The 27,784-nt window shown below is 38.1% G+C and overlaps 1 protein-coding gene across 6 annotated transcripts; it reads right to left on the minus strand.

Moving 5' to 3' along the window:
• Nucleotides 1-27,784, minus strand: nsd1b (nuclear receptor binding SET domain protein 1b). Of its 6 annotated transcripts, none has more exons than XM_055180658.2 (24): nucleotides 26,925-27,784; nucleotides 26,675-26,805; nucleotides 23,533-24,117; nucleotides 22,259-22,400; nucleotides 21,954-22,126; nucleotides 20,067-21,855; nucleotides 19,863-19,975; nucleotides 19,495-19,768; nucleotides 19,234-19,337; nucleotides 17,566-17,605; nucleotides 14,135-14,298; nucleotides 13,808-13,930; nucleotides 13,601-13,724; nucleotides 13,309-13,509; nucleotides 13,048-13,227; nucleotides 8,270-8,426; nucleotides 7,972-8,177; nucleotides 4,631-4,743; nucleotides 4,284-4,553; nucleotides 4,055-4,171; nucleotides 3,821-3,962; nucleotides 3,629-3,735; nucleotides 867-1,068; nucleotides 1-780 (listed from the first exon to the last, which is right to left on the minus strand). In XM_055180658.2, exons 3-24 carry the CDS (start codon nucleotides 23,890-23,892, stop codon nucleotides 320-322), a joined length of 5,562 nt encoding a protein of 1,853 aa, XP_055036633.2. In that variant the 5' UTR covers nucleotides 23,893-24,117; nucleotides 26,675-26,805; nucleotides 26,925-27,784; the 3' UTR covers nucleotides 1-319. The 6 variants fall into 6 exon arrangements, with proteins under 6 accessions (XP_055036633.2, XP_055036634.2, XP_055036636.2 ...); XM_055180659.2 differs by having other exon boundaries at nucleotides 26,675-26,823; XM_055180661.2 differs by having other exon boundaries at nucleotides 22,032-22,126; nucleotides 26,876-27,784.

Consider the following 27,784-nt stretch of genomic DNA (forward strand, 5'->3'; position numbering starts at 1 on the left):
TTCAAGAACGTCAATACTGTATTTTCATTCTCTTAGTTTTTGTTTTGGATGTTTAGTGGCGTACACTGTCAGTGTACAGTATGTGTAGTGTACAGAAATGGACACAATCCCATAATTCCCTGTGATGATGTAACTGCTGATGAAGTCAGTGCCGTTCAATCATATACAGTAGTGTGATCGTATATGAAAATGTTTTTCTTTCCAAACGTAGTCGTGGTTTCATCGAAATCTTAGCAAAAGAGAACTTCTTTGCAGACGTCGATTAAAGTGCTCTCCCCTTCAAAACAAGGCAACTAATATTATTTACTCTATCCAACAATCAATCTTTCATCTTCAATTGTTCTGAATTATCTTGACTGATTTTCTTCTCACCATCTTCTAACTCCATCAGATCTTCGCCTTCACCATAAGAAGAAATGGGTGAATATGCGCAATTTAAAGAGATTTCCACCGGACTACTAGAGGGGCCACAGAGGTCCTGTGGTGGAGACCGAGGGACAGCCGTAGTGTTCGGGGGTGCTGTTTCGGTGTTTGTCGCTCTGATGACGTTTATGGGGTACGCGGTGATGTTTTCCTGGGTGTATTCTCGGATCTCACCGGGCTCCAGGGGCTCGGGGCCGCAGGGGTCGTGCTCGCTGCAAGACAAGCGGCCGTCCAGCTTGGATATGAACAGCATGCCGTCCCGATGTTCTGCGCAGTAGGAGCTGGGACACATCTCGCAGAAGGAGGCTGCCTCCTGACCGCACAAGTCACACTGATGCCACGGACACTCCCAACGGCCTGAAAAATAATTACGTACAAGATCAAAAGTTGTACACTGGATGTTCAGCGTATGAACCTGTGGCCGAGACGGCTCGAGGACTGACCGGCGGGTCTCTTGGTGAGATTAAGGCAGTCTGCATGGTAAACCTTTGGACAACCTGGCCTCTTACAGGACACGAGCTGTCCTCCATCTCCACAGCTGAAACACTCGTCCTCACGCTCCTTGATCACTTCCTGCTGGGATTTGCGTTTCATCTGGGATTTCTTCTTTAGTTTGCGACCCTTATCATCTGATGGAGGGTTGTTCTGACAGATAGAGAGATGACGTCTTCAATCACTTATCAAAGCAGAAAGAATTGTTGAATTGTTACTGAAAGATTACAAAAAACTATGGATGCAATAAACTATGACTTCTCTCTTATAATCACATTTAAGATTAGAAATGTACCTTTTTTTAAAAATAAGGCCCAAATGACGCTACAATGAGCATTTACTTCTTTTAAAAAATGAGGGCCATGAACAATTTTTTTTGCGGTCGGGTTAGTTGGGTGCAGGTTGTTTATACATTGACCCGCGCATCACTGAAGCACACCTACCCAGCGAGCAATTAGGGTAATCTAGTCGTAAACCACAGTCGCAACCTGCCGGCCGCGAGACTCGAACTGTCAACTCTCGGTTTACAAGCAAGACTCTCTAGCCACTAGGCTACATTTGATACTAGAACAACCAGAATTGGGTGGATACAGTGTGCAGCAGCATTCTGAGTCTGCATTTTATAAATAACAAAATAAAAATATATATGTAACTCATTGTTTCCCACAGATCTAAAATATAAAGTGAAAAAAGGCCAAGTGAAAAATGCCCACATTACCCACCAACAAAAAAATGGTCTACTATACGTGTGACAAACAACTAGTAATGTGTGACCTAAACCAATACTCTAAAATTAATATAAATGTTCAATAAATCATAGTTCATCAATAAAACCACACAAAATTATCTCTGCCTTCTCTTTGGCATAAACAAAGCTGACACTGTTTGTCAAAGCACCACAAAAAGTACGGTTTTGCAGTTTTTTTCTACCAAATCCCGGAAGCAAGTTAGCATTAGCACTTCCGGTTCCATCGTCACAAAGTCAATGGGTTTTTTGTAAAACTCCTTAAAGGCGGGGTGCATGATCTCTGAAAGCCAATGTTGACATTTGAAATCACAGAAACAAACACGCCCCTACCCTAAGAGAATCTGGATCTTCTTTTGAGAGACCCGCCCCACACATACACAACCCAGGCAACAATGACGGTTAGTAGACAAGCCCCTTACTGCTGATTGGCTACAAGAGTGTTTTGGTAGTTGGCCCAACTTCCTTTTCCAAAGCGTTTTTCAAATATCATGCACCACCCGCCTTTAAATAAGATCTTGGGATAGCGCATTCACATTTTATTCTATTCTATACATTAAAGGCTCTCTAAGCGAATCTGTGCTACGTCACTTTTTGTTGATGTTTGAACTGTTTTCAAACAAACGGAGTGTAGCTAACCCCCACCCCCAAATCCTTCTTGTCGTTTATTGGCTGGAACATTTTGTTATTGTTTCTGGTGTTGGGTTTGTCCACTTTGTTTTTAGTGCAGTTTGTGGAGCCTAGGGTGTTTTTTACAGTTTGATCAGCGGACAGGCAGCAAGCAGATGTATGTAACAAAAAATGTTTTATGGTCTAAAACACGTGAATTTGCTTAGAGCACCCTTAAAAATCACTAATTTGTGTATTACTGGGGTGTTCCGAGTTGTAACGTGTCATGGGACTACAGACATTATCGAGGAATTAAAAAGCCATCACGAATGAAGATCAAAAAAACAAAAGCAACACGGGCACCCAACAAAGTTTTATCCACAGAGCATTTCTTATGAGGGAACATGTTTTTAAATGTGTTTAATAAAGTTTGAAAGAGCTGTCGAAAGCTTGGTGGCGAGGACCTTAATAGGCTCTCCTAATTTGGCAAGTGGTTGATGTTGACCCTGGGACAACATTTCAATCAGATTCCAGAAATAACTTTACAACCAAGATAGGATATTGTTTTTCACTGTTAGACTTCAAAATTCATAAAAGTTATGTTTATTCTGTGCAGATTATCTTGTCGAACAAAATATGCAAGTGTCATAAACGTTTGTTAAACACAGAGCATATTTTTCGCGATAATCCAGAAGTCTATGGGAAAAAGAAATGGGCTTTTTGGCAATGTAACCAGTGTCCCACTAACTTACAGGTTGGTCTACAAAAATACGTCATCTCTGCAGCACTTAAATTATTATAAGTTGCCCTGCAGTCAAAATTGTTGCATGACATGACAAGTTTTCAAAAAATCTTTCTGTCTAAAGCGAAAGTGAAAATGTGATGCAATGAATCATAGCCAATCAGAGCAAGTTTTCTCAGTTTGCTTGCTCTCTCACACCTGCAAAGCTCTGCAGCTTAAAGAGAACCTATTATCCCATTCCCGTTTTTAAATTTCCTTTGTTGTGTAAGTGTGTATTGGCACATGTCAACAATATGCAAAAGACCCAAACCCCAAAGTAAACAATGACGCGAGTTATCGTCTCCAACGTAAATCTCTTTTTTTGGACTACAACAAACAAACGAATTGTAGGCAACAGTTTACTTTCTGGGATTGGTGATGTAGACAAGACCGAAATTGTCATAATTGACTCACAGCGTGTAAGTTAACTCCTGTCAGCATTGCATTGTGAGCGAATCTTTCAAACATGGACGTCCGGCTAAAGGTCAATCCCAAGGAAGCTAACAAAAACTATATATATAATAGGAGTCCCTGTGTAAATGTACAACACATACATTTATTAAAGCTACTCTCCTTACTTTTGGTCTCACTCCCAAGAATCCACTGCAATTAGATGCACCGCATTTACACACCGTCCTGCCGTCCCCCAGACACTCAAGGTTATAGTTGAATGTTAACTCTGTGCCTTTAAAGACAAATATCAAAACATCAATGTTTCGCTGATTAAATGCAAGCTCGTAACACAATGTGTTTAAAATGAAAAGGATTACCAGCAGGTATATCTGTAAGCGCAAACAGCCCAACACGCGTGTCTCCGTTTACCGTCCATTTTTGGGTCTCGCAGTTTGGCTGGCAACTGTGGTTCATGAAACGGGCTTCGTTTCCTTTGGGCCCGGCATCAATAATTCGATCCTAGCAGGATTAAACAGGCCACAAAGCAAGTATTGAGCTGTGGTCCTGTATTAAGAAACTTAGGAAGTATAGCTGTAGTGTTAAAATCTCACCTTGTCCAGTGTAAGCATGTAGAAATTGCCGATGTTGGTCTCCTGAGCGTGCTTAATACGGGCACGGCATTCCTCTTCGTCTATCACCTCTCCGACGTATTCATTGACAAAATCCCCCTTGAACCAAGTATTATAACACAGTCTATATATATATTTTAACCAACATTGAACTATTGTCCAAAACTTGGTAAGCTCCCCATTCAGGCAACATTTAGATGCATCATTTTACCTTTTTGATGTCATGCACACAGCGCAGTCCCCAGCCCCGAGACAGCGTCCTGAAGATCTCCACATGGCAGCACTGACGTTTGATGAAGCATTGGTTTAAGCAGCGTTCACCTGCGGGACACACCTGAGGGTGACACTCGTACAGCAGCATGCGGTTGATGCACTCCGAGTCAATGCCGCAAGGGCTCTCGTCCGTGGCTTTGCAGTTGCATCGCGGGATCTCCGAAAGGTCCGCCGAGATGATCTGCACCTTGCCGATTGGTTTGTTCACCTGTGGGATGGGGTTAGTTAAAACACTCCCCCTGGGATTATGTATTGCTGGCATTAACTGACTCTTGTGCCAGCTACCTTAACGTGTCTGTACGGCGGAGGTTTCTTGTCGTTTAGTCGGTCCTCCTGCAGCTGTCGTAGCTCTTTCTCAGCCTGCAGCTCTTTGAACCTTTTTGCAGCTTCGTCCAAAGCTAAGCAACATTGAAAGTTTGAGTTTCAGTAATGATTATCATCCGAGTACGGATTTCAGCTAAACCGGTGAGAAAACTAAATTTTTACATTTTCAATAGAAAATGTGAATTGTGTGCAACAAGGCTGCAAAAGATTACTATACAGTTTCTAGGGTCGCACATTTTTATTCAGTACTTACTATAGTAAACTGTAGCATACTGTAGAATATTAAAGTAATTTTTACACTTGGTGTAAACTGTAGTATAAAATGGATAAACTGTGGTAAACACTGAAGTATACTTTAATATTTACACCAGTAAATTGCAGTATACTCTAGTACAGTGCTTCCCAAACGGTGTGATTTTTCCCTTAATATTACATAAACATAAAGCATTAAAAAAATTGAGATACATTGCTTGTAAATTGTTTTAGATATATATATTTTTAAACATAGTTATGTAATTCATTGCAATAGATTTTTGACCTATGTAGCTTCTGTTACACACTTTGCATTATTGTTGTAAATAGTATGCAGAAAGTATGTAGTGTTATGGATTTGAATATATTTGTAAAGAATGTTTATGTCATCTTTCACCAGAATATAAAAATATTTCTCATAATTTTTAAAATAGTTCTCATAATTCACATGAGATTCTTAAAAACTGGTTAATAAATGTTGATAATTTTATGCAAATAGATTGATATGCCAGAGGGCATATCATAGTAAACACTACTTTAATATTTACTCTAGTAACTTGCAGTATACTCTAGTACATTATAGCACTTTGTTCATGTACGGTAATGTAGTATAAATGTAGTAAACAGTGTAGTATACTTTAATATTTACTCTAGTACAGTATAGCACTTGTGTAGTATACGTAAGGAATAATTATTCCACTTATACTACAGTTACCACATCTCAAGACATTGATCACATGACATATTTAAAGGGATTCATCCGGTTTTTGTACTTAAATCGCTATTGTGAGTACGACTATTTCTTCTGTGTCTCATACAACAGCTCTCATACAACCTCATTTTAAAGCTAGCAATGGAGGCTTGAGCCGTTTATAGCATTCTAATGCAGTTATTAATGCAGTTATAAGAAAGCGAGAGCGACAGAGACACAGAGAGAGAGGACAAGCGAACAAACGACCAAGCGAGAGAGAGAGAGATTGTGTGAACGAGACTTAATCTGCTCTGTGCGTCTCAAACCAGCATTGTTATTACCTCGGAATATTCTCTGTCATGTTGTTTGTTTTGTTAGTCCGTTATAACAGTTAACTATGTGAAGTGATATGGAACTGTAATGCGGTCAAGAGAACTGCCTGGAACTACTTTAGCCGTGCATTTCCCAGAAAATAATTGCACACCTCAGAACGTTCATCAGCCAATCAGATTCAAGCATTCAACGAACCCGTAGTATAACCGTGTGTTCACACCAGCCGCGTTTGAGGTTGTCAAATTCGCGTCTAGTTTGCCGCTTGAACATTTTGAGTTTACTCGCTTTATTTGCGCGTGAAAGACATTCAAGCGGAAATTCGCATCATGGGAGGGGCTTTTGCAACTCCGCTCGCTTCCTGTTAGTGTTGCACGATGCACCGATACTTCAAAAGCACCGGGATTCTCGGAAATTAAAAACGTTACGATTCCTACATTTATTAGTATCGATACTTCTAAGAATGACTGCGTTCCAGATTTGTAAGAGACGCATTTCAAGTTGGTGAGCAACGCACACTTTCAGTGCCTCACGTGGATGTCTGTGTTTTTTCGCGCAAGTGAAACTGTGGCCGCCGTAGGACTTTGACGGTTGTCATAATGATGCTTATGACTTGCAAATGTAACTCAGTCAAATGAAATAAACTAGGCTTGATGACATTTGCGACCTCCAGAGGCTGCAGCCTTCGGATTGAGAAACAGCCGTTCTCTATTGGTCACTCAAAGCCTATATTAATCCATATATCACAGCTTAATAACATTAGGTTATAATTTAGGCTCATTATTTCCAATTAATTATGGTAATGTTATGGTTAAGTAAATGTTAGCAGTTATCACTATAACCACTGCATATAGAGATGTTTTTCATATTTTGTTCAAATGTTAAATATATCTGCTGTTCATATGTTCATTTATTAGTGTGTTATATGATTAGAATGTTATCCTGGTTTTAAAATAAAGCACAGATTTGAGAGTGTTTCTCCCTTTTCAGGAAAAGTACCGAAAAAGTATCGGAAACGCAATGCTTGTCTTGGTATCGGCACAGACATTTTTTTTGGTATTGTGACAACACTACTTCCTGTAATCACGTCACTACTAAAGCAAGCTCTTGATTGGTTAACGCAGCGCATTTTTACGCCAATGTTATAATTTTTCAACTTGTGCGTTTGCCGCGGCAACGCTCAATTTGTGCCATTCGAGCGTCTAGTTGGTGGAATCGCATCTACGGCACCGCGCTAAACACCTCATTCGCGCCATGAGACCTCCAGACACGCGTCAACGCGTCTTCACATTGACATGACATTGAAATCACTCACGTTTGACGCCTCTACCGCGGCTGGTGTGAACGCAGCGTAAGTGTAGTAAACAGTGTAGTATACTTTAATATTTACTCTAGTAACTTGCAGTATACTCTAATACAGTACAGCACTTGGTTCATGTACACTAGTGTTGTATACGTGTAGTAAATAGAGTTGTTCTGATTCCAATACCAGTATCGAAAATGCAGCCGATACCACAAAAATTCTGAATTCGGAATCGGCGAGTACTTGAACCCATGTACTGATCCGATACCATTTTCTCAATAAACCTAGTTATGCCCGTTATAGCTAACACTAAAGCTAACAAAACTTGAAGTAAATCATGAAGTTAACTTTAAATTTACAATGGCGAGTTCAAATCCACTACAATATCTAGAAAGTTAAGTACAGTTTAATATAGTAATACTAAAGTATACTATAGTATTTCATCGTGTGGGGTTTCAAATATCCCACTTAAAATTATATTCTGATGTGCAAATATGATTTGGGCCTCGCCTACAGTCTAAGTCAAATTAAAAATGTTATCTATTTTTATTAACCATAAAAGTACACCTCTCCTCAATAATCAGCTAAATTTGATCTATTGTTTTCAAAAAACAAATTGTATATAATGAGGATTAATGCTTCCTTCCCACTTCAAATCGCTAACGTTAATATTAGCATTAGTTATTGCAATTATTAAGCAAGTTCATACTGTATAATCGGGTTTACCTTTTTTATAGGTAGAATCAACTCCCTTTCCCATTTTCTCTTTACTGTTGGCATCGCCCTCCATATAAGGGAAAACACGGGCTTGATAGGTCCATAAATAATCATTAGAGCCGAAAAAGAGAACCGGGAATTCTCCCACATCGTGTCTCATGCGCTGGATATTCTCAGGAATGCTTCTGGGATGGCTGACCTCCGCTGGCCACCACCTAACCAAGAGCGAACACAGAACACTTATAATCGAGAATGATTTCATCATTAAAAAAAGTCTGAATTAAAGTTTTTTTTTGTCCGTGCTGACCTGTAGCGGCCCACTTTCACCCATACAATCTCTTTGTAGTGAGGTTTTCTTCCAGCCCGACAGTCGTTGCAGTACCAGCTGCCCTCTGGCATATCAATGTTCAGACATTCTCTGTGAAACGCTGCAGGACATGATTCACAACACAGCAGACTTCCTCCTGAGAGGAATACATAGAAAGTTTTGTAAGAGGATATACACAAGTGCAAAACTTGTACTTTAAAGAGTCAATCAACAGTTCACAACAAAATGAAAATACTGTTGCCACTGTCGATCCAAAACACATACAACTCTCTTTTATGGTACAAGAGGAGGATTTTCAAGCATTGCATTGGTCAAGCTTCCCAAAAAATTACAATAAATAGGAACTAGGGCTTTAATGCTTCAAAAAGAACAAAAGAGCACCATTAAAATGTAATTAAAGAGCACCTATTATGCTCATTTTTACTAAACGTAATATAAGTCTCAGGTGTGCCCAGAATGTGTCCGTGAAGTTTTAGCTTAAAATACCCCACAGATCATTTATTATAGCAAGTTTAAAATGCCCATATTTGGGTAGAAGCAAAAACATTGCCTGTACCTTTAAATGCAAATGAGCTACAGCTCCTCAATCGCTTACAAATAGAAAGTGAACGCTTCAGTTAAAATAGTATAGTATCCCACTATTGAGATAGGGATGACAGTGTACAACTCGCTGAGGGCGGAAACTGTGGTAATGCAGGACTTTCAGTGCCCGTGGGCGGAGCTTTATCAGTGTGACATCACATTAACAAAATAATTAAATGGGCATGTCTAATGAGACTGCTTTGATTTAATTGGGATTAAAAAAAGAGAGAGTGGGTGTTTTATTTATTGTAGGGTTGTTGTGTTCACACACTGCCAACACACATTTATGTTCAAACACCTTGTAAACACACCTGTCAACACTCACCTACGCATCCTACTCACACAATAAACACATCATACAATTTTGAACCCATTTTTTACCTCAACCTGGCAACCTACAACTCGGTTGAGCTGTTGATATCTCCACACAGCTTCATACCTAAAAGTGTGTGACGGAAATGTCACGGTTATTACTATAATCGCGATTTTCTGGACTTGGCAGGCGTCACAGCTTCACTCGGCTTTGTAGAGAGATGGATGCAGAGAGACAAATATCTCTCTCCCTCTCTCTCAATTAGTAATTCAAATAAATTGTATGATTAAAATAAACAGGCTGTGAATCATTAGCACCAGAATCTCCTAGCAAAGTTAAAATCCTCCGTAAAATGCGCTGAACACAATCAAATATTTGGGTCGTTCAGGAAGAGTATCATTTATCAAACATAACCACAGATTTTTTTAATTGTGTCCTCTTTTGGAAAGCACTTTTGATTTCTAAAAGAAACACACTGTTTATCTCATTACAGCAATAAACGGAAGCAATGCCATCTTTCTTTGGGTATACATTTGGGCGGCATTAAGCAATGAACCGTCTTAGGAAGGTCTGGATCAGCAATCTCTTTTAGATCGAATAAATCGCTTGGTTTGAGCCTTGTAGCTTTGCTGATCCAAACAGCTACAAAACACACACAAAGAAAAAAAACATAAAATCACATTACACGACCCCTTTAAGATGCTACTCATTATAAAAAGATCTTTCCATCCACATCATTTCAATAATTTGACATTTCTTTAATTTGTTGTTGTATGTGCGTGGGCAGAAGTAGAAATTATTAAAAATTTCTCCTTTTAAAGTTTTCTCTTTTACAATTTATGTGAGGATGGGCGATATGGCCTAAAATCCATATGGCAATATACATTGCTGCCTTTTGCGGTGGCGATATGTATTGCGATATGTTACTTTGAATAGACTCGTTTCGGAACAGGTTATATAGACTCTTAGGAAAGCCAAACTGCTACACCATCTGCGTGAATCAGCTCCTTCGTGAAGGCAAGAATGCGCATCCTGGTAAATTTTGGAAGTTAGACGACTGAGCTGCAGCGGCCTGGCATAAGATTTATAAAAACACATTTGAGAAGAAAGGCGCAGCAAATCAAAAAGACTTGCGTGTTTCACAATTACTCTAAGACCATAATGGCAATTTCGCGTGTGAAGCAGCAGTTAACTTATGTGCAATCTACCGGCATTGCCTTTGCCATCGACTGGTCAGTCGCAATATTTTTTCTGCTGCTTGTTGGACGGTTTAAATCCAAACCAAGTCCAAATAATAGATGTTGCACCGGTCTTTTTCACGAGCTGACGCTTTCAGCCATGTTTATTCAAAATGACGAATATGATGATGCGTTGCAGCAGGCTGCAGCTTGTGGCTCTAAATTTCACGGGTAGATTGCGTCATCAACATGCATTATCGCGATCGTATGTCAATTTTGTATTGTTTATATTGCATATTGTTTATATCGCCCATCCCTAAATTTATGTTAAATCAACACCCTATATCATTGCAAATTTTCTTGATTATTTGAAGAGTTTGGTTCCAAAATACAATAAATACATTTTGACTAATTTCGGTAAAAATGTATTTTCTATACCAAGAAAGTGACAAGATGAAAACCACTATTTTCTTTTACAAACGTTCATATAGCACCTTTAGGTTATAATATACCGAGCCCCTAAGGTGACATTGGAGTAAAAAAAATCTAAAGTGTAGTTTCACGTGCTCACGTGAAACTTTCGCGTGCTCCCGTGAAACTTTCATGTGCTCATTCGAAACCTTCATGTGCAGAATTTTTTTTTTTAGTTTAGTTTCGCTTTCACATGCACACGCGATAGTTTCACGTGTGTGTGCGATAGTTTCACGTGCGTGCGCAATAGTTTCACGAAACTACATTTTATTTAATTGTTTCTCCATGTCCCCTTAGGGGCTCTGAAATAATAACATTAAAAATTCCAATCCATAATTTGATTTTGAAGATTTATTATAAAAAATATATATGAAGAGTTTGGTTCCAAAACGCGATAAACGCCATTTTTGAAAAAAATGAGTTACTGCCAAAATCAGTATTATATCAGGTCAGTAGTTAAAAGTAAATTCTTAATTTTACGCAAAATCCAATATCCGCCGTGTTATTCTGTCATCTTTTCTCCCTTTTTTCCCAAAATGCGATAAACGCCACTGCTCCTTTTTTACAGAACGCAATAAATCCATTTCTGATATTACAGCCCACCAGTCACGCAATGTAAACAAACAATGGCGGACGCGCTGAGTCCACGGAGTCCTAGTTTTCCTCATCTACTTTGTACTTCGTGATCAACAAACAAAACAAAATAATACTTTAATTGCATCGCTAAACCTGTGATGGTTTTCTGTGATGGGAAAGAAACGTAAGCCATCAACATCTAATATTTTCGCTGAGAGGCACTCGGGAGACGGGTGCTTGTTCTCCCGACAGCATCAAGCTTCTCATGCTAACACATTGACCCCAGAGGATCTTATGAAAAACTTTCCATAATCTTACTCAAAGTCAACGAAAATCGAGCAGGACCAAAAACATTTTACAGCTGATCTCTGTGAAAGACGTTAAGCGACGACGTCAAGTAACCGCAATGACAGTGATCTTAATATGACAAAGTAAGTGTTTTGATTAATGACATTAATGTTTATATTTTTAATTAGTGTGTACAACTAGTCAACTAAATGAATATAACATGGCAAAGATGAATGCACATTTATATAGGCTATTGATTCAATAGATTTATAGCATTTTGAATAAAAACTTGTCATGGATTTATTGCATTTTGTGGAAAAAATTATCCGTTTTTATAATAAATCTTTGAAAATCAACTTATGGATTTGAATTTTTTATGTTTTTATAACCTAAAGATGCTGTGTGAAAGTTTGTAACAGAAAATAGTTGTTTTCATCTTGTCACTTTCTTGGTATAGAAAACACGTTTTTACCAAAATTTGTCAAAATGGATTTATTGCGTTTTGGAACCAAACTCTTCATATATATTTTAATGCTATAAATCTATTGAATCAATATATAAATGTGCATTCATCTTTGCCATGTTATATTCATTAAGTTGACTAGTGGTATACACTGATTAAACATTAATGTCATTAATCAAAACACTTACTTTGTCATATTAAGAACACTGTCATTGCTGCTGTCATCCTTGGGACGTCGTCAATTAACTTTTTTGACAGCGATCAGCTGTAAAATGTTTTGGTCCTGCTTGATTTTCGTTGAATCGAGTAAAATAATGGAACGTTTTTCATAAGATCCTCTGGGGTCAGTGTGTTAGCATGACAGAAGCTTGATGCTGTCGGGAGAACAAGCAACAGGCGGCATTTTTCCTTCGTCCTAGTGCCTCTCAAGTAAATTATTCAATTTTGATGGCTTACGTTTCTTCCTCACCACAGAAAACCACCACAGGTTTATCAATGCCATCAAAAGTATTATTTTGTTTTTGTTTGTTTGTTGATCACAAAGTAAAAAGTAGATGAGGAAAACTAGAATTCCCTGTGTACCCAAAGCGCCGCCATTATTGTTTACAATGCGTGGAATGGTGTGCAGTGATTGGTTTAAGCAGATTTATTGCATTCTGCAGAGAAGGAAGAGTGGCGAAAGAAAAGATGACAGATTTATCGTGTTTTGAAACCAAACTCTTCATTTATTATTTCTTTATAATTTTCTGCTACTTTACACTTCCTGTCCCTATTGTTATTGTGCTAAAATGAATTCTATGAAGCTACTAAATATTAATTTACTATAGACCTACAGTAGCGTAAACAAGTGCAAATGATTCTAGCTGGGGAATGGTTAGATTCAAACCTTCGGAGCAGACGAAGCACCAGCTGACGTTGACGTGCTCGTGGTTGCGGCAGCCCTTGCGTGGTATGAAATGATTTGGACACACGATGCAGCTGTCGGTCAGCGTGACACTTCCTGCAGGTATACAGTGATCATCTGCGTGATACGCCACGGGACACCTGATGCAGCAGATCAGCTGACCTGGTGTACAAAATCAGTTTCATTATAAACGCACCAAAAGCTGCTATAAAACACATGTGACCCTGTGTAAGTGTGACAAACCTTTAGATATGGATGGATTGGTAGGGTTGGTGATAAAACACGCCAGACACACGTGGAGAGGGCAGCGAAAGGTCAGGTTCAGAGGCACAGTAGGGGCGTAGCTGGCCACACACTCCCCATGGTAGAATTTACCACATTCAGGGATCATGCAACGCCTCACATCCTCACTTAATCTCTTACAAGCAAAGCAGGAGTGGATGCCTATTAAAAACAATTATGGGTATGGTGTCAAGATACAGCAAAAATACAGTCAAGCATTGATGTAATAAGGAAGAAAGAATTGTGTACCTACCAGATGTGCACTCCTGACATAAAAAACTGTTTAGTGGAGCATCACTTAGACCAGTGCATTCTGGGTGAAATGCCCTACAGCACTGCCCCTCACACAAGAGCAAATCTCCATGTTTTTCACACACCTTCAAAAACATACCAAATGATCATTTAAGTCACTTTGTTTTACTTGTAATAATACTTGTGACCCCCCCAAAAAAACACCCACCTGACACACATTTTCCTTGTGAAAGGTGCCGCCCTCTTTCTCTATGGATAGACTCTTATTGGTTGAGAGCTCTTCTGATTGTGAATGGTCTTCTCTAAACAAGCCATAACTAGGTACAGACATCTGAATGGCACGTCATATATAAAGATTAGCTTTTAATTGACTATTTATAAAAATTAAGTCGTATCCATAGTCAAATGAGCATCAAAGTTTGTTCAGTCAACTTTATCTGATATACAACAATATATTACATTTCTATTCGTTTGTGTTCGTATATCTATGACAGTGAATGGAGCTCAAATGTACCTTAAGGATGATTTAACTGACCTGTGAGTCTGAATGACCCTCAACTGATTCTGGGTCAGCCGCTTGAGGCACTCCAGATGAAGTGAATGTCTCCATCTCAGTGCTCTTTGGAATAGAGGCAGTTGGCGTGTCGATGGACTCGGAAGACAGCATGTTCATATGTTTGAATGATTGTTGTCCCAATCCTTTATTTACACATATAAACATCATGTTAAATCATAAAACACAGCTCAACCATTTATTCCATTGCTTCCCTCCCGATTCCATCCTGAATCTTATAATGAATTGAAATTGGGTACCTGTAAACAAACACAATGATTCTACTTTTGTGTACACCTTAATTTTGGCACAAACTGTGTCATCATGTATCTTTATGGAAGACAGTACACATTATGGAAGACACAGTAATGGACTGAATGATGGATAGATGGTTTTTTGGTTATTATTAAATGGGTTAACTCTCTGTCGTTTAGGTTTCTGAGATTATCATGCCTTCCCACATACTACGATTTCAATAGACCTTTTGCGTGTTTGCAAACAGAGATGAAGTTTTTTTGTTGGCGGAGCCCAACTGGTGGCAGAAAGTGACGGCTCTTCAATAGCGGTGTGAAGTGTTTTAGCGTTAAACTGTGATTTTTATGAATCCGGTGTTCTGTAGAAGTCGTTTCCCTTATATTTCTCTTAAGTGTAATGTTTCTTATAACGTTTTCACCAAGCCACGTTTATTTCTTTAAAAAAAATTTAAGTTTAAATGGCTTGGCTACTGATATGTGTGCATGTATGTAATGTATATGTATTGTTCTTTATTGGTAAATCAATTATTTTTACAGTATGAATCGCTGAAGTACTTATAAGAGGAATACTATCATGTATTCTGTATAGTATCATTTATTAAATATTTCTTCATTTTCTTGTTTTAAATTTCTTCCTTATATTTATAGCCTACGTGTTAGTTTTAAAACTATTATGTTTACATACAAATTAATTTGTATAGGCCTGTTTATATATTATTAACACTTTACATCGTGTGTGTGTGTGTGTGCTGTTTATATATTTATTAGTAAACATCATAATTTTGAACAAACAGGAAGAAGACATAGGCTAAGATAGAAGGTAAAAAGAAGTAATAGAAAACGGAAAAAAAAGAAAACTTTAATAAATGGTAATATTATTGAAATTATGAACACATTCAAATCTTTAATCTTTCTTAATAAATTATAAACGTAATGTGATAAAAACGCTATAAGAGACACATAGAGAGAACAGACTTCGACAGAACTCTGGATATCTTCTCTAATTATTTTCTATTAAAATTATTAAAATATTTTCAAATGATTTCATCACTCCAGTCTGTCCGGTTGAGGACTTTTATTGCAACCATAAACACCTAAATCTTCAAATGGTGTCTTCGACGACGGTATACTATAAAAATGATGGTCATATATTTTGGCATTCCTATTCTGACACTCAACAGCACAACAAAACATTTTCTAGCGAGTTAAATTGTTTGTTTCACTCGTGTCTCATTCATTTCCACTGTTTTTCTGCCACCATATACACGCGTGATGTAACTGTGACACGTCGACTCGCAAAAGGTCTATAAAATGTGACCCTGGACCAGAAAACCAGATGTAAAGGTTAATTATACATCATCTGAAAGCTGAATTAATTAAGTATGTTATTTAGGTTAGGATCAGATCTGTCCGAGACTATTTGAAAATCTGGAATCTGAGGGTGCAAAAAAACTAAATATTTAGAAAATCACCTTTGAAGTTGTTAGATGATGTCCTTAGCAACTGAATCCACTCACAAAAATAAAAGTTTTGATATATTTATGGTAGAAATTTTGAAAATATCTTCATGAAACATGATCTTTACTTAATATCCTATTGATTTTTTACATAAAAGAAAAATGTACAGGTGCTGGTTATATAATTAGAATATCATCAAAAAGTTTATTTATTTTTTTACTAATTTTACTAATTCCATTCAAAAAGTGAAACTTGTATATTGTATTTCACACAGACTGATATATTTCAAATGTTTATTTTTTTATTTTTGATTACTATAACTGACAACTAAGGAAAATCCCAAATTCAGTATCTCAGAAAATTTGAATATTGTGAAAAGGTTCAATTTTGAAGACCCCTGTTGCCACACTCTAATCAGCTAATTAACTCAAAACATCTGCAAAGGCCTTAAAATTGTCTTTCAGTCTAGTTCTGTAGGCTAAACAATCATGGGGAAGACTGCTGACTTGACAGTTGTCCAAAAGACGACCTTTGACACCTTGCACAAGACACAAAAGGTCATTGCAAAAGAGGCTGGCTGTTCACACAGCTCTGTGTCCAAGCACGTTAATAGAGAGGCGAAGGGAAGGAAAAGATGTGGTTGAAAAAAGTGTACAAGCAATAGGAATAACCGCACCATGGAGAGGATTGTCAAACAAAATCCATTCAAAAATGTGGGGGAGATTCAGAAAAGAGTGAACTGCAGCTGGAGTGCTTCAAGAACCACTACGTACAGATGTACCTGTATGCAAGACCTGGGTTTCTGCTGTCGCATCATGGTGTCAAGCCACTCTTGAACAACAAGACTGCACTGCTGCTAAGTGGTCCAAAGTTATGTTCTCTGATGAAAGTAAATTTTGCATTTCCTTTAGAAATTAGGGTCCCATAGTCTGGATGAAGAGAGGAGAGGCACACAATCCATGTTGCTTGAGGTCCAGTGTAAAGTTTCCACAGTCAGTGATGGTTTTGGTGTGCCATGTCATCTGCTGGTCTTGGTCCACTGTGTTTTCTGAGGTCCAAGGTCAACGCAGCGTATACCAGGAAGTTTTAGAGCACTTCATGTTTCCTGCTGCTGACCAACTTTATGGAGATGCAGATTTCAATTTCCAACAGGACTTGGCGCCTGCACACAGTGCCAAAGCTACCAGTACCTGGTTTTAGCAACCTGGGCTCTCATAACACCTGAGCAGTGCCACAGACTGATCGACTCCATGCCACGCCGCATTGCTGCAGTAATTCAGGCAAAAGGAGCCCCAACTAAGTATTGAGTGACGTACATGCTCATACTTTTCATGTTCATACTTTTCAGTTGGCCAAGATTTCTAAAAATCCTTTCTTTGTATTGCTCTTAAATAATATTCTAATTTTCTGAGATACTGAATTTGGGATTTTCCCAAATTATAATCATCAAAAGTAAGAAAAATAAACATTTGAAATATATCAGTATGCGTGTAATGAATGAATATAATATACAAGTTTCACTTTTTGAATGGAATTAGTGAAATAAATCAACTTTTTAATGACATTCTAATTATATGACCAGCACTTGTATAATTTTGACCCATACAATGCATTTTTGGCTTTTGCTACAAATAAACCCATGTGACTTAAGACTACTTGGTTTTGTGGTCCAGGGTAACAAATAATGAAGGTTGGACAAACCTGAGTTAGCAGCATGTCCAGATGTCTTCTGTGACTTTACCTGTGAATGATAATGATTTAAGTCCATTCTTGATTCATACTAAAGGCTAATATTATACTGTCTTAATATTAAATATTATTAAAATACTGTATGCCTCAAAATATACTAAAGTAAACTGTAATAAATGGTAGTATACTTTAGTATAACATAGTACATTAGTATATTACCTCTATAAAGGTAGTAAAAACAATATTAACTCCTGTCAGTATTGCATTGTGGTAAGGCAGTGGTTTTCAAACTTTTTCAGCGTGCGGCCCCCTTTGAGTACGGTGCATTCCTTCGCGGCCCCCAAAAGAAAATTTGTGACAAAAAACGGTTCTAAAACTCAACATTATAACAAAAAAACATTAAATTATACAAAAAAGTAGTGCTTTTGGTTAGTAGCCTTGTTTTTTTTTTTTAGGTTTAATTACACAGAAATCATGATAAATTAATGTATTTCATAAAATGTCATAAAACTGGGGCCCCTCTGGCACCATCTTGCAGCCCCCCTGGGGGCCCCGGCCCCCAGTTTGAAAACCACTGTGGTAAGGAATACAGTAAGGAGCGTCAAATTTCCGGCTGACGTCAGAGGTATTCAGGCCAATCACAGCGTAACAGTTAGCTGGCCAATCGCAGGACACTGCGCTTTTCAGAACACTTCCGTGTTTTCCCTATTTAAAGACTCTTACATGAGGAGTTATAACAGTAAGTATGGTGCCACAAAATAAAACTTTTAAAAAGTGTTACATATAAAGGTAGACTGGTCTAATTTGCATCAAAATAGTAAGACTGATTTGCTCCAACTAATTTGTAGTTGGTCAGACTAGTTCTTAAGGAGAACACTCCACTTTCTTTAAAAAAAAAATCAATTTACTCACCCCCATGTCATCATAATGTTGATGTCTTTCATTGTTCAGTCGAAAAGAAATACTTGTTTTTTTAACATTCCAGGATTTTTCTCAATTTATTAGACTTTATTGGACCTTAACAGTTCACAGTTTAAATGCAGTTTAAAAATGCAGTTTTAAAGGGATCTAAACGATCCCAAACGAGGCATAAGGGTCTTATCTAGCAAAACGACTGTCATTTTCGCCAAGAAAAATAAAAAATCTCACATATGTAACGCGTGACCTTTCGACATGCTTACGCATTACGTAAGGTCGCGCTGTTGCATCACATGGCTGGTGTGATGCAAGACGAGCAAGTGCATTTTTATTTTTTCTTGCCAAAAATGAGAATCATTTTGCTAGATAAGACCCTTATGCCTCGTTTGTGCTCGTTTCTAGCCTTTGAAGCCGCATTGAAACTTCAATTTTAAACTGCATTTAAACTGTAAACTGTTGGGGTCCAATAAAGTCTATTAACTTGAGAAAAATCCTGGAACGTTTTCCCCAAAAACTTAATTTCTTCTCGACTGAACAAAGAAAGACATCAACATTTTAGATGACATGGTGGTGAGTAAATTATCTGAATTTTTTTTTTTTAAAGTGGAGTATTCCTTTAAGACACATTTCATGGCTATGTTTATGCAACGGGCCAACAATAAAAACTGCACTGAACAAGCTGAACATAAGGTTTGCAACTCAAGTTTTTTTGTCCATAAATGAATGTGTTAAATTAAGTGAACCAAACAGTTAAACAAATACCTTTCGTTTAGGTGTGAGAATTGGTTCAGCTTCAATGGAACTTTCTAGAATCTTTTTGGTGGGCTTCCTCTGTCTCTTTGTGCTTAGACACACACCATCACCTACTCATAAATTATAAAAAATGATTAAACAATTCTATTTATGACTTCTAATGACTGCACTGTTGTAAATATTCTCAATTATCAATAATAAATGTGATCACGTTTTGATCACACTGAACAGAGAAAAGTGCAATGATAACTGTCAGAAACATCTACTTACCAATAGCTAAACCATTTTGGCACTGAAGCTGTTCCTTATGATAAATATCAGCACATGGAGATGGTACTGTAGTATCGGGAGGTGGAGTTAGCGTATCTATGGACAAAACCTGACCCTCCTCATGTAGAGCTTCTTTGACTGCAGATAGGGGTTTGGAGGTCTCTTCTGGAGGAGGAGTCTGTACTTCTGGCAGGGATCTTGACAAATCTTGCTCCGTTAATTGAGGTTCCTGTATATTTCCGGCAGGTGGGACACTGCAGTTGTGTTTTTCAACCTATATATAGGAAAACATTAACAACAACCTTGAACTGGGAAAAGTGTATTAGCATAGCACAAACTTAGCATTAGCATAGCAGAAAATGAGCTACCTTTGTAAACGACTCCGATTTCTTTTTTGATCTCTTCTTAGTGGAAAACAACTGATCGTATTCCTCTGTCCACTCGATGAGTCTTTTGCTAGGTTTTCTTATACGTTTGCATTCTGTAAAAAAAACATTGTACATTTTTAGTCCACTTAAATCAAACTCAAAACCCCTGCCGTTCTTTTATAAACATTTCCCATTGATTATTACCTGTGGGAACGTCATTTATTTGAGTTTCTGAGGAGTTTGTGTTACGTTCCTCCCCGAACTCAAAGGACTTGTTTGTGCCACCCATCAAGATGTCACATTGTTCAGTCTCTCGATGACAATTACTTTTGTGTAGATGCAATCCTTTGTCATTGAGTTGTTCAAACTTCTGCCAACGTTTTTTGGGCACGCTGACCGAAAACTTGTTCTCTGGTTCAGATGAGTGAAGTTGGTGCTCAGGTATCCCTCTCTCAAATGAATCTTGGGCTATCGCAGTGATCTCACAGGATGCCCTGCCGAAACAATTAGTTTTAAGTTCCAGTGCTTCAACTTTTTTGTTAGGTCTCTGAGCGCTTTTAATAAGCTGATTTTCAGGGACAACACTGCTGTTGCTTGTTTCACCTTTATTTTTCCCAGATTTTCCCTTGCTTTTCTTCTGTTTCACAGCCACTTTGTTCTGTTGACATTGTGAAACTACCATGTGTGTTTTGGCCCCTTTATCCTTTATTTCATTTTTGGGTATCACTGATGGCTCTTCTTTAATGAGATAGTTCATGGGTAAGGGTTCCATTACCAGCGGGGTTCCATTTTGTTCTCTCCTATCGTGCGTATCCTTCAGCAGCATTAAATATGTACTAAACTTATAGTTTACATCAGGCCGAAACAATGGACGTTTGCCATTTGGATCTTTATCGAGTGATTTAAAGGTTATTTCTTTCATATTCTCAAGATCTTCCAAGTTTAAGCACAAAGAAGATGTCGGAGAACTAGAAGATACATCAGAAGCATCATTCTCTTGCTTGCTGCATTTGAACGAGTGAGATATCAAAGAGACTTCATCCACAGATTTAACTAAATGTTTATCATCTTTTAGATCTGAGGATGCCTGAGGATGCGCATCCTTTTTGAGACAACGGCTTGTCGAAGCTGCCATCTTCTGTAAAGTGACACGGTCCCCTACACCCGTTTTATCCGTTACCTTAAAATCAGATAAATTCTCTCCTTCGACACTTAAAGTCGACTCTTGACCCTCCGTCGTCTTGTGCTCTGCCTCCTCCATCGCCTTTAGTGCTCTAGTCATTAGACGACTGCTTGCAGGAAGGCACTTCACTCTCCTATCAAGAGCCTTTTTGGCTTCTACAGACAAATGTTCGAGTCCTGTGACTTGACTGTCCTTGGGTTTCACGCTGGCTGAATCTGGCATCTTAATTTTGCAAGACACCTTTCCAAAAGACCAATTAACTGATTTAATTCCCGCACGACTAAGTCCGTTGACTTGACCCTTCCCTGCTTTGCTGAACCACAGGCCACCCTGGTTCTTGACGTTCTTCTTTGCTTCCACATCATTTGTACCTGCATTCGAGCTTGCATGTCTATTATCAACACATTGGTTTGATGTTTGTTCTGTGCTTTTGGGACACCTGCGGATCTGAGGAACCGAATCAATGTCGGAGTAGGGACTGTCCAATGCTGCCACAACCTTACAAGTGGATTCTTTCACTTTTCCTATGGGTTTTGATACAGACTTCTTTTGTTTTTTGGTGCTTTTAGCCTTCTGTTGACGTGGTAAGGTGTTCAGGTGGGAGTTTTGCGAAACATTGCCATTGGTCACAAGGTTACTGTTGAAGACTTCCACCGAAGATGCTTTGTTATCATCTCTGTCCACTGTGGTTCCATCATCAATGTTTTTGGTGACTTCTAAGCAGGGGGTGCTCGCCCTTGGCTTCTCCAAGAGAAGTGCTTCTGCTTCAGACACACTAGCTTGCCAAGACTTTAGAAAACGCTTGGGTATCTGCGAAGTAAACAGAGGGAAACAATTAAGAGGTTTTAGAAGATGCATGTAGCACTATATCCATTTAACTGATGCTAAACGGATGCTTCAGAAATTACAGAGTATCTGCGGTTCTCATCTTTCTGTCGTCCACTTCCTCTGACAAAAGGGAGATTGTTAAACTGATATCCACCCACAAATATATGAGTAGATCGCTCTGCAACCCATGCCTGTTCCTCAGGTTCCCCAAATGTCTTGAGGAAATACTGACGACTGGCCCTATCTGGTGGCTCTGAAATACAATCACCAATCATATTTTTACCTTTAATCGTCATGTGAATTAAAAAGCCATCTAAAAAAGTTGATTCTTGTTTGTGAATTTAATTAAATATAGAGAGGATCTATTCTGTGATGATGTATTTACCTTTAATTCTGTGGTAAACTCCCTCAGCTGGGTCGATAGACACCTGACATGGCCACCATGGTCTACGGTTGAATTTTGCCCATATAACTTCACCGTCCAAGTATTTCACAGGTGGTGGAGCTTTTGTTCTCTGTTTTTTTGTCTGTTCAGAAAGGAAATTAATATTAATTCAAAACAGGGGTCACAAATGTAATTTAAAATGTGTTATTTAAAAATAATCTAATTCATTTGCCAGCAGTAACACTTATGCAAAACATGTTTACTTGTGTTGTCCATTAATTGTGATTGATTATGACACCAGCTGGGTAAAGGGAAAAACTGGCTCATGTAAAATGTGCAGGGATGTTAAGATTTTAATTTAAATATTTTTAAATCTCTTCATTATTAATTTTCAATAGATAATGCTAAATTACTTAATGCGTTACTTGATAAAAATAGAGTAAAACTGAAAAAAAAATAACTAAAAATTCTAAAATCAAAATGCATTTTCTAGATGAGCAAAATGACCTAAGAAAATAAATCTAGGTTTTAGACATAAAAATATAAAATTTAAGTTAATTTGTGCTTAAAACAACTGAAACATCTGCCTTGAACTTTTCTTGATTTTAAACTTATTTTTATAGCTGACTTTTTTGCTTGTTTTAAACACAAATTAACTTAAATATGATAATTTTGTATAAAAATAGACTTATTTTCTAAGGCCATTTTACTTGTCAAAAAAATAAAAATACATATTGATTATATCTTGAGTCATTTTTTGTAGTGTACTACTGTCTTTGCAAAAATAAAACACCATGATGTGCCCATCTAGCCTCTAAAATAAAAATGCCAGTCTAAAACTGAAATAAAATAAAATTTTCCTTGATGCTAAAGCCAATAAGAGCATCTCTCCAACACTTTAGAGATAAGATGCCTGTGAGCTGCAGATGCTACTGAGGTAAACAAAGTTGACCTCCACATTTATGAATGTATCATATTGGACATCAACAAATTTGCCACGTCAAAAGACAAAAATTTGTGCTGCATCAAAAGCTTTCAATAAAATAAATACAATTTAAATTCAACCTGACATCGAACTTCAACTTTTACTATTCAATGAAATTTTACTGCTTCAAATCACTGCCCTCTCAATTCCAAACAAAAGTATAACCATGTTTATAACTAATGTATTAGCCAATTTGCTTTTAAATCAAAAACATATTATTTTTTTAACAAAGCTGGCTGGAGTATGCACTTTAGATACATACTGGTGGAGAGACAGAACCAGAACTTGCCATTATAATCCCAGTACGGCTAACAAGAGACGAAAGCCTTTTAGGCATGTCTTCACAGTTGACCTCTAGGTCCAGGGTTGCTTGAGACTTTGAAATTTTACTTCTAGTTGGACAAGGCTTGACATCTAATTTTCTCTTTAAATCTGTATATGTAGTGTCTTCCTTTCCGCCCAAGGCTCTTTCCAACTGAGCCACCGCCTCTGAGTCCACAACATCCTCCTCTTCCTCATCTTCAAACAAAATTGACTCAAAGTGCAATCCATTTGCAAAGGGACTGGAGGAATCCAGACTAAAATCTGGACTGGGTGGAGATGTGCAGCTGTCAATGTCAGCTCTGCCGTCAGTCAAAGTGGCATCCATTTTGCGTCAACTAACTCAACCTGTGCATCACTTCGTAAGCCTTTGGCCTCTTAAGGGACTATAACAGGTTAAGCTACCACATTCAGTGCAGGACAGAGTTGAAGCCAGACGTCTTTCCGACGAGAAGGTATTTTCAAGTGCATCAGGCACCTGTGTACAGGTGCCACTATCCACAGCATCCCTAAGAGTCAGCTTGTGTGACTAAATCAAACTGTTTTCCATTATCTGAAAAACATACACTCAATTGTAAGTTAAAACAAATTGAATTATTGTATAGCTTCTATAAGCACTGAAGTTAAAACAGGTAGGTTAAGTGAACCCTGTGTACTTAAAGAGCCTCTGAATGTTTTAAAATGTGCAGCTTTGTTCGCTGTGTTGACAGTTTCCACTGAAGCAGGGGCCGGATTCACAAAAATGTTCTTACAGTGTCACAAAGAAACAGAAGTAGCGATTGTCTTACTTTCCCCTGTTGTGATGTATGTCCGAGTGAAACGGCAAAAAAAAGGTAGGGCTGGACTTGAATTCGTCCATTGAGAATTGACTGGATCGTAAGAAGTTGGATCTCACAGATAAGTCATTTGGAAAAAATCCCACAATATTTCAAAAAATACGTTTTTAATTTCAATTTCATTGTGACTTTAAGACAAAAAAATAAGAACTTTCTAAGAAGATAAATAATAAGACGTTCGTAAGAATGTTCCTAAGTGCAATTTTTCAAAAATTTCATAAGTTTTCAAATATTTAATGAAGTTTATTTAACTAAGTTCAGGAGTAGCATGGTCATGTGATCCAACCAATCAGCACGAAGAGGTGTCTTTAAATAGCCGTCCCTCACCTCTGTCCTGTGACAGTTTTTTGCAGCATCCCTCCTCCACCCCATCAACTCAAGCCCGATTTATAGTCGTGCGTAAGATCTACACCGTAGCTACGCCGTAGGTTATCCGTAGCCTGTGCGTAGCTCTGTTATCCTGGCGTGCACCTCACAAAATTTTTAACAGCGCGTCAGATCTACGCGGACCGCAAGCGCTGTGATTGGTCCACCAGAACCCCTCCCGTCAGGTAAAAAAAACTGTTTCCGTTTGCGACGATGAAAACAAAGATAAGCCAAGTTGAGGAGTGATTTAACTCAAACTGCAACAAAAGTTGCTGTTTATTTACTTCCATCATTGCTTGTCTTCTCAAATCGTACACAACAAGTTGCTGTTTCTTCTTTGTTTGTGGGTTAACTTGCCAAGCTTCTACTTCTTTGACGGTCGCGCTGCTACTGTGGTTACACGCGTGGATACTGCCTACCAGCGTTCTGCGCGGACAACGACGCAAAAGTATAAAAACCGGCACGGAACCTACGCCGTCACGGCTACGCCATAGGACCTACGCACAACTATAACGAGCCCTTCACTCTCAGCTAGTTTCATCTATCCCAGTTAAAGAGGAGGGAATACTCTGGGTTCGTGCTCAGAGCCCAACCCCTTGGACAACACGGCAAATATGCTTTATCTCATTTATATCAATTACATGTTAATGCGAACTCATGAACTTAAGAACTTCTTGATTACACTTAATCATAATTACATCAATATGAACTGTCAAAATTGCAATTTCTAACACAATACGTAAAATCAACCCCCCCCCCAAAAAACCTGTATAAAACTAAAACATTGTACCTTTTGAGAAATATGACTATGATATCCTAACAATGCTTTTACTTACAACTAATTTTTTGGAAATTTGTTTATTAAGTTTAATTTTTTTTTTTTAAGTTATATTTTCTGGCATTTTGCCTTTATTTTTAACAGGGAATAAGGAGAGGACAGAAAAGTACAGGGAGAAAAGAGGGGTATGGGATTGGCAAATGAGCACAAGCCGGGAATCGAACTCGGGTTGTCGAAAGTGCAAAAGCACCACATGTCGGAGCGCTGCCCACTACACCATCGGCTCTTAAGTTTATTTTTAAGAACAATCTTTAAAAAAAGATTTTTTTTAGAAAAGTTTTTATAAGAATACAAAATATTCTTAAATGTATCATTAAATTTGAATTTAAGAAAAAAAAGAGGCATTTAAAAAAAATGCGTCTTAAAATGTTTTATGAATCCGGCCCTTGGTTACAACCAGTTAGGGTGGGGAATTTTGAGTGGCCACACCCCATTTTAAATTAACCAATAGCATTTAGTTTACCACAGAGTCTGGAATCTGATGAAAAGTTGAAGTGCAGAATGATGTCATAAAAATTGCTGAACTGTAAGTTTCGATTGCTTTTATCTTCTAAATTCGAATTTTGTACATGTTTTAGAGCACAGTTATATCCTTATATAAATATCCTTAAGGCTAATATATTCTTACAAAAAAACTTCAATTTTGATTACACATGGACTTTAACTAGCCCCATGTAAAGGGGGCTTTGCTAGTCGTCCTCTACCGGTAATACACTATAGGAGAGGCAGTATGGTAGTATGGCAATGTGAACATACATGACGCGGCAGTGATAACAGGCGCACATATATGACACAGACCGCAAAGTAAACTCTGCCTAACTGATTTCACGTGAAATAACGTTACTAACGTTACATGATGTGATGCAGAAATGACAATGCCGGTGATGTGCTCTTTGTGCTATAAAAAAAGCACGCGTGCATTTATTACAATCCGTAATTTTAAATATGATATCTCTCACGGATAAACATCAGCACAAGTTCACAGAGTTACACCGGCCCACTGTTTAACACTTCGTTATTTTAAAACACACTAAATACTTCAGTTTAAGGAAACACCGACGAATTCTTACCATTTACATGTTGCCAAGTGTCATTCATATTAAAAACTCCCCTTTCGTCCGCGCGAAATGACCTTTTTTCCACATTTGTGAAATTGGATGAAGAAAATCCCAGCCGCAGCTGCAGCAGTAGGCCAGAGAACCTGAGAAACACATTCATGCTATCACCACAAATATATAAACAGATCAAACACACGCATTAATAACACTCACACAGAAAGAGCAAAGCCATCCAGTGCGCGATGTGTCAATGACAACACACCTCTGCTTTACGATACGGACGTTGTACTTTTCATTTTCAATAATTATTGTTTCCTTGCTGTCGACCTGGTTCTGTTTCAAGCCCGTGACTGTATGTGTCTATGTATGAACAGCAGCCAATCGGCACGGCAACCCAACCCCCTGTGAGAGGAGCTCCCTTCAACTCCGGTGCCTGACTTTATCCCCAAAAAACAATTATGCTTTTCAGTGAAACGCTTAAATAATTACTAAAACAGTGCGACATTAATATTTATATCCCACTCGTTGCATCGTGCACACTTGCAACGACCTGACATCATTACCCCTAAGTCATTTCTACATATATTTAACCCAATAACTGTTATGAAATACACCCAAACATATAACACAAACATGGAAATGTTCGGTTTGGTATTGAAAACACGCGTTTTTAATTCAAGTTCAAAGATCTGGTCATTCAAGATGGAGTCGGCTGCTGGCACAGGCCACAAAGTGTTAAATTACAATTTGAAGTATACGTTCAAGAAGTTACGACTTATTTCCAACGACGTTCATTCATATAGTTAATATAATAGATGTTCGTGTAAATATCCATGCACATGCTTTCGGTCAATTGCAACTCTGCGTACAAATAACTGTATTTATAGTGGCATATATGTAAGAGGGTTTTCTGACAGTGCACCTAAAACCAGCGCGCTGGCAACGCAACACAATGCACTTTCTCCGTTAAATCTCTTCTAAAGTATAAAATGACAACATGATTGCGTTTATCCTAAAGACGTTATGAAGTGTGTAAATGGCGCTTTTGTTTCGTGCTCGGATGAAGAGAAAATGGAGGAGATCGACATCATCTCTCCGTGCACATCTAATGAGTTTATATGT

This window comes from Misgurnus anguillicaudatus, chromosome 9 (assembly GCF_027580225.2).
Source record: "Misgurnus anguillicaudatus chromosome 9, ASM2758022v2, whole genome shotgun sequence".
Lineage (NCBI taxonomy): Eukaryota > Metazoa > Chordata > Actinopteri > Cypriniformes > Cobitidae > Misgurnus > Misgurnus anguillicaudatus.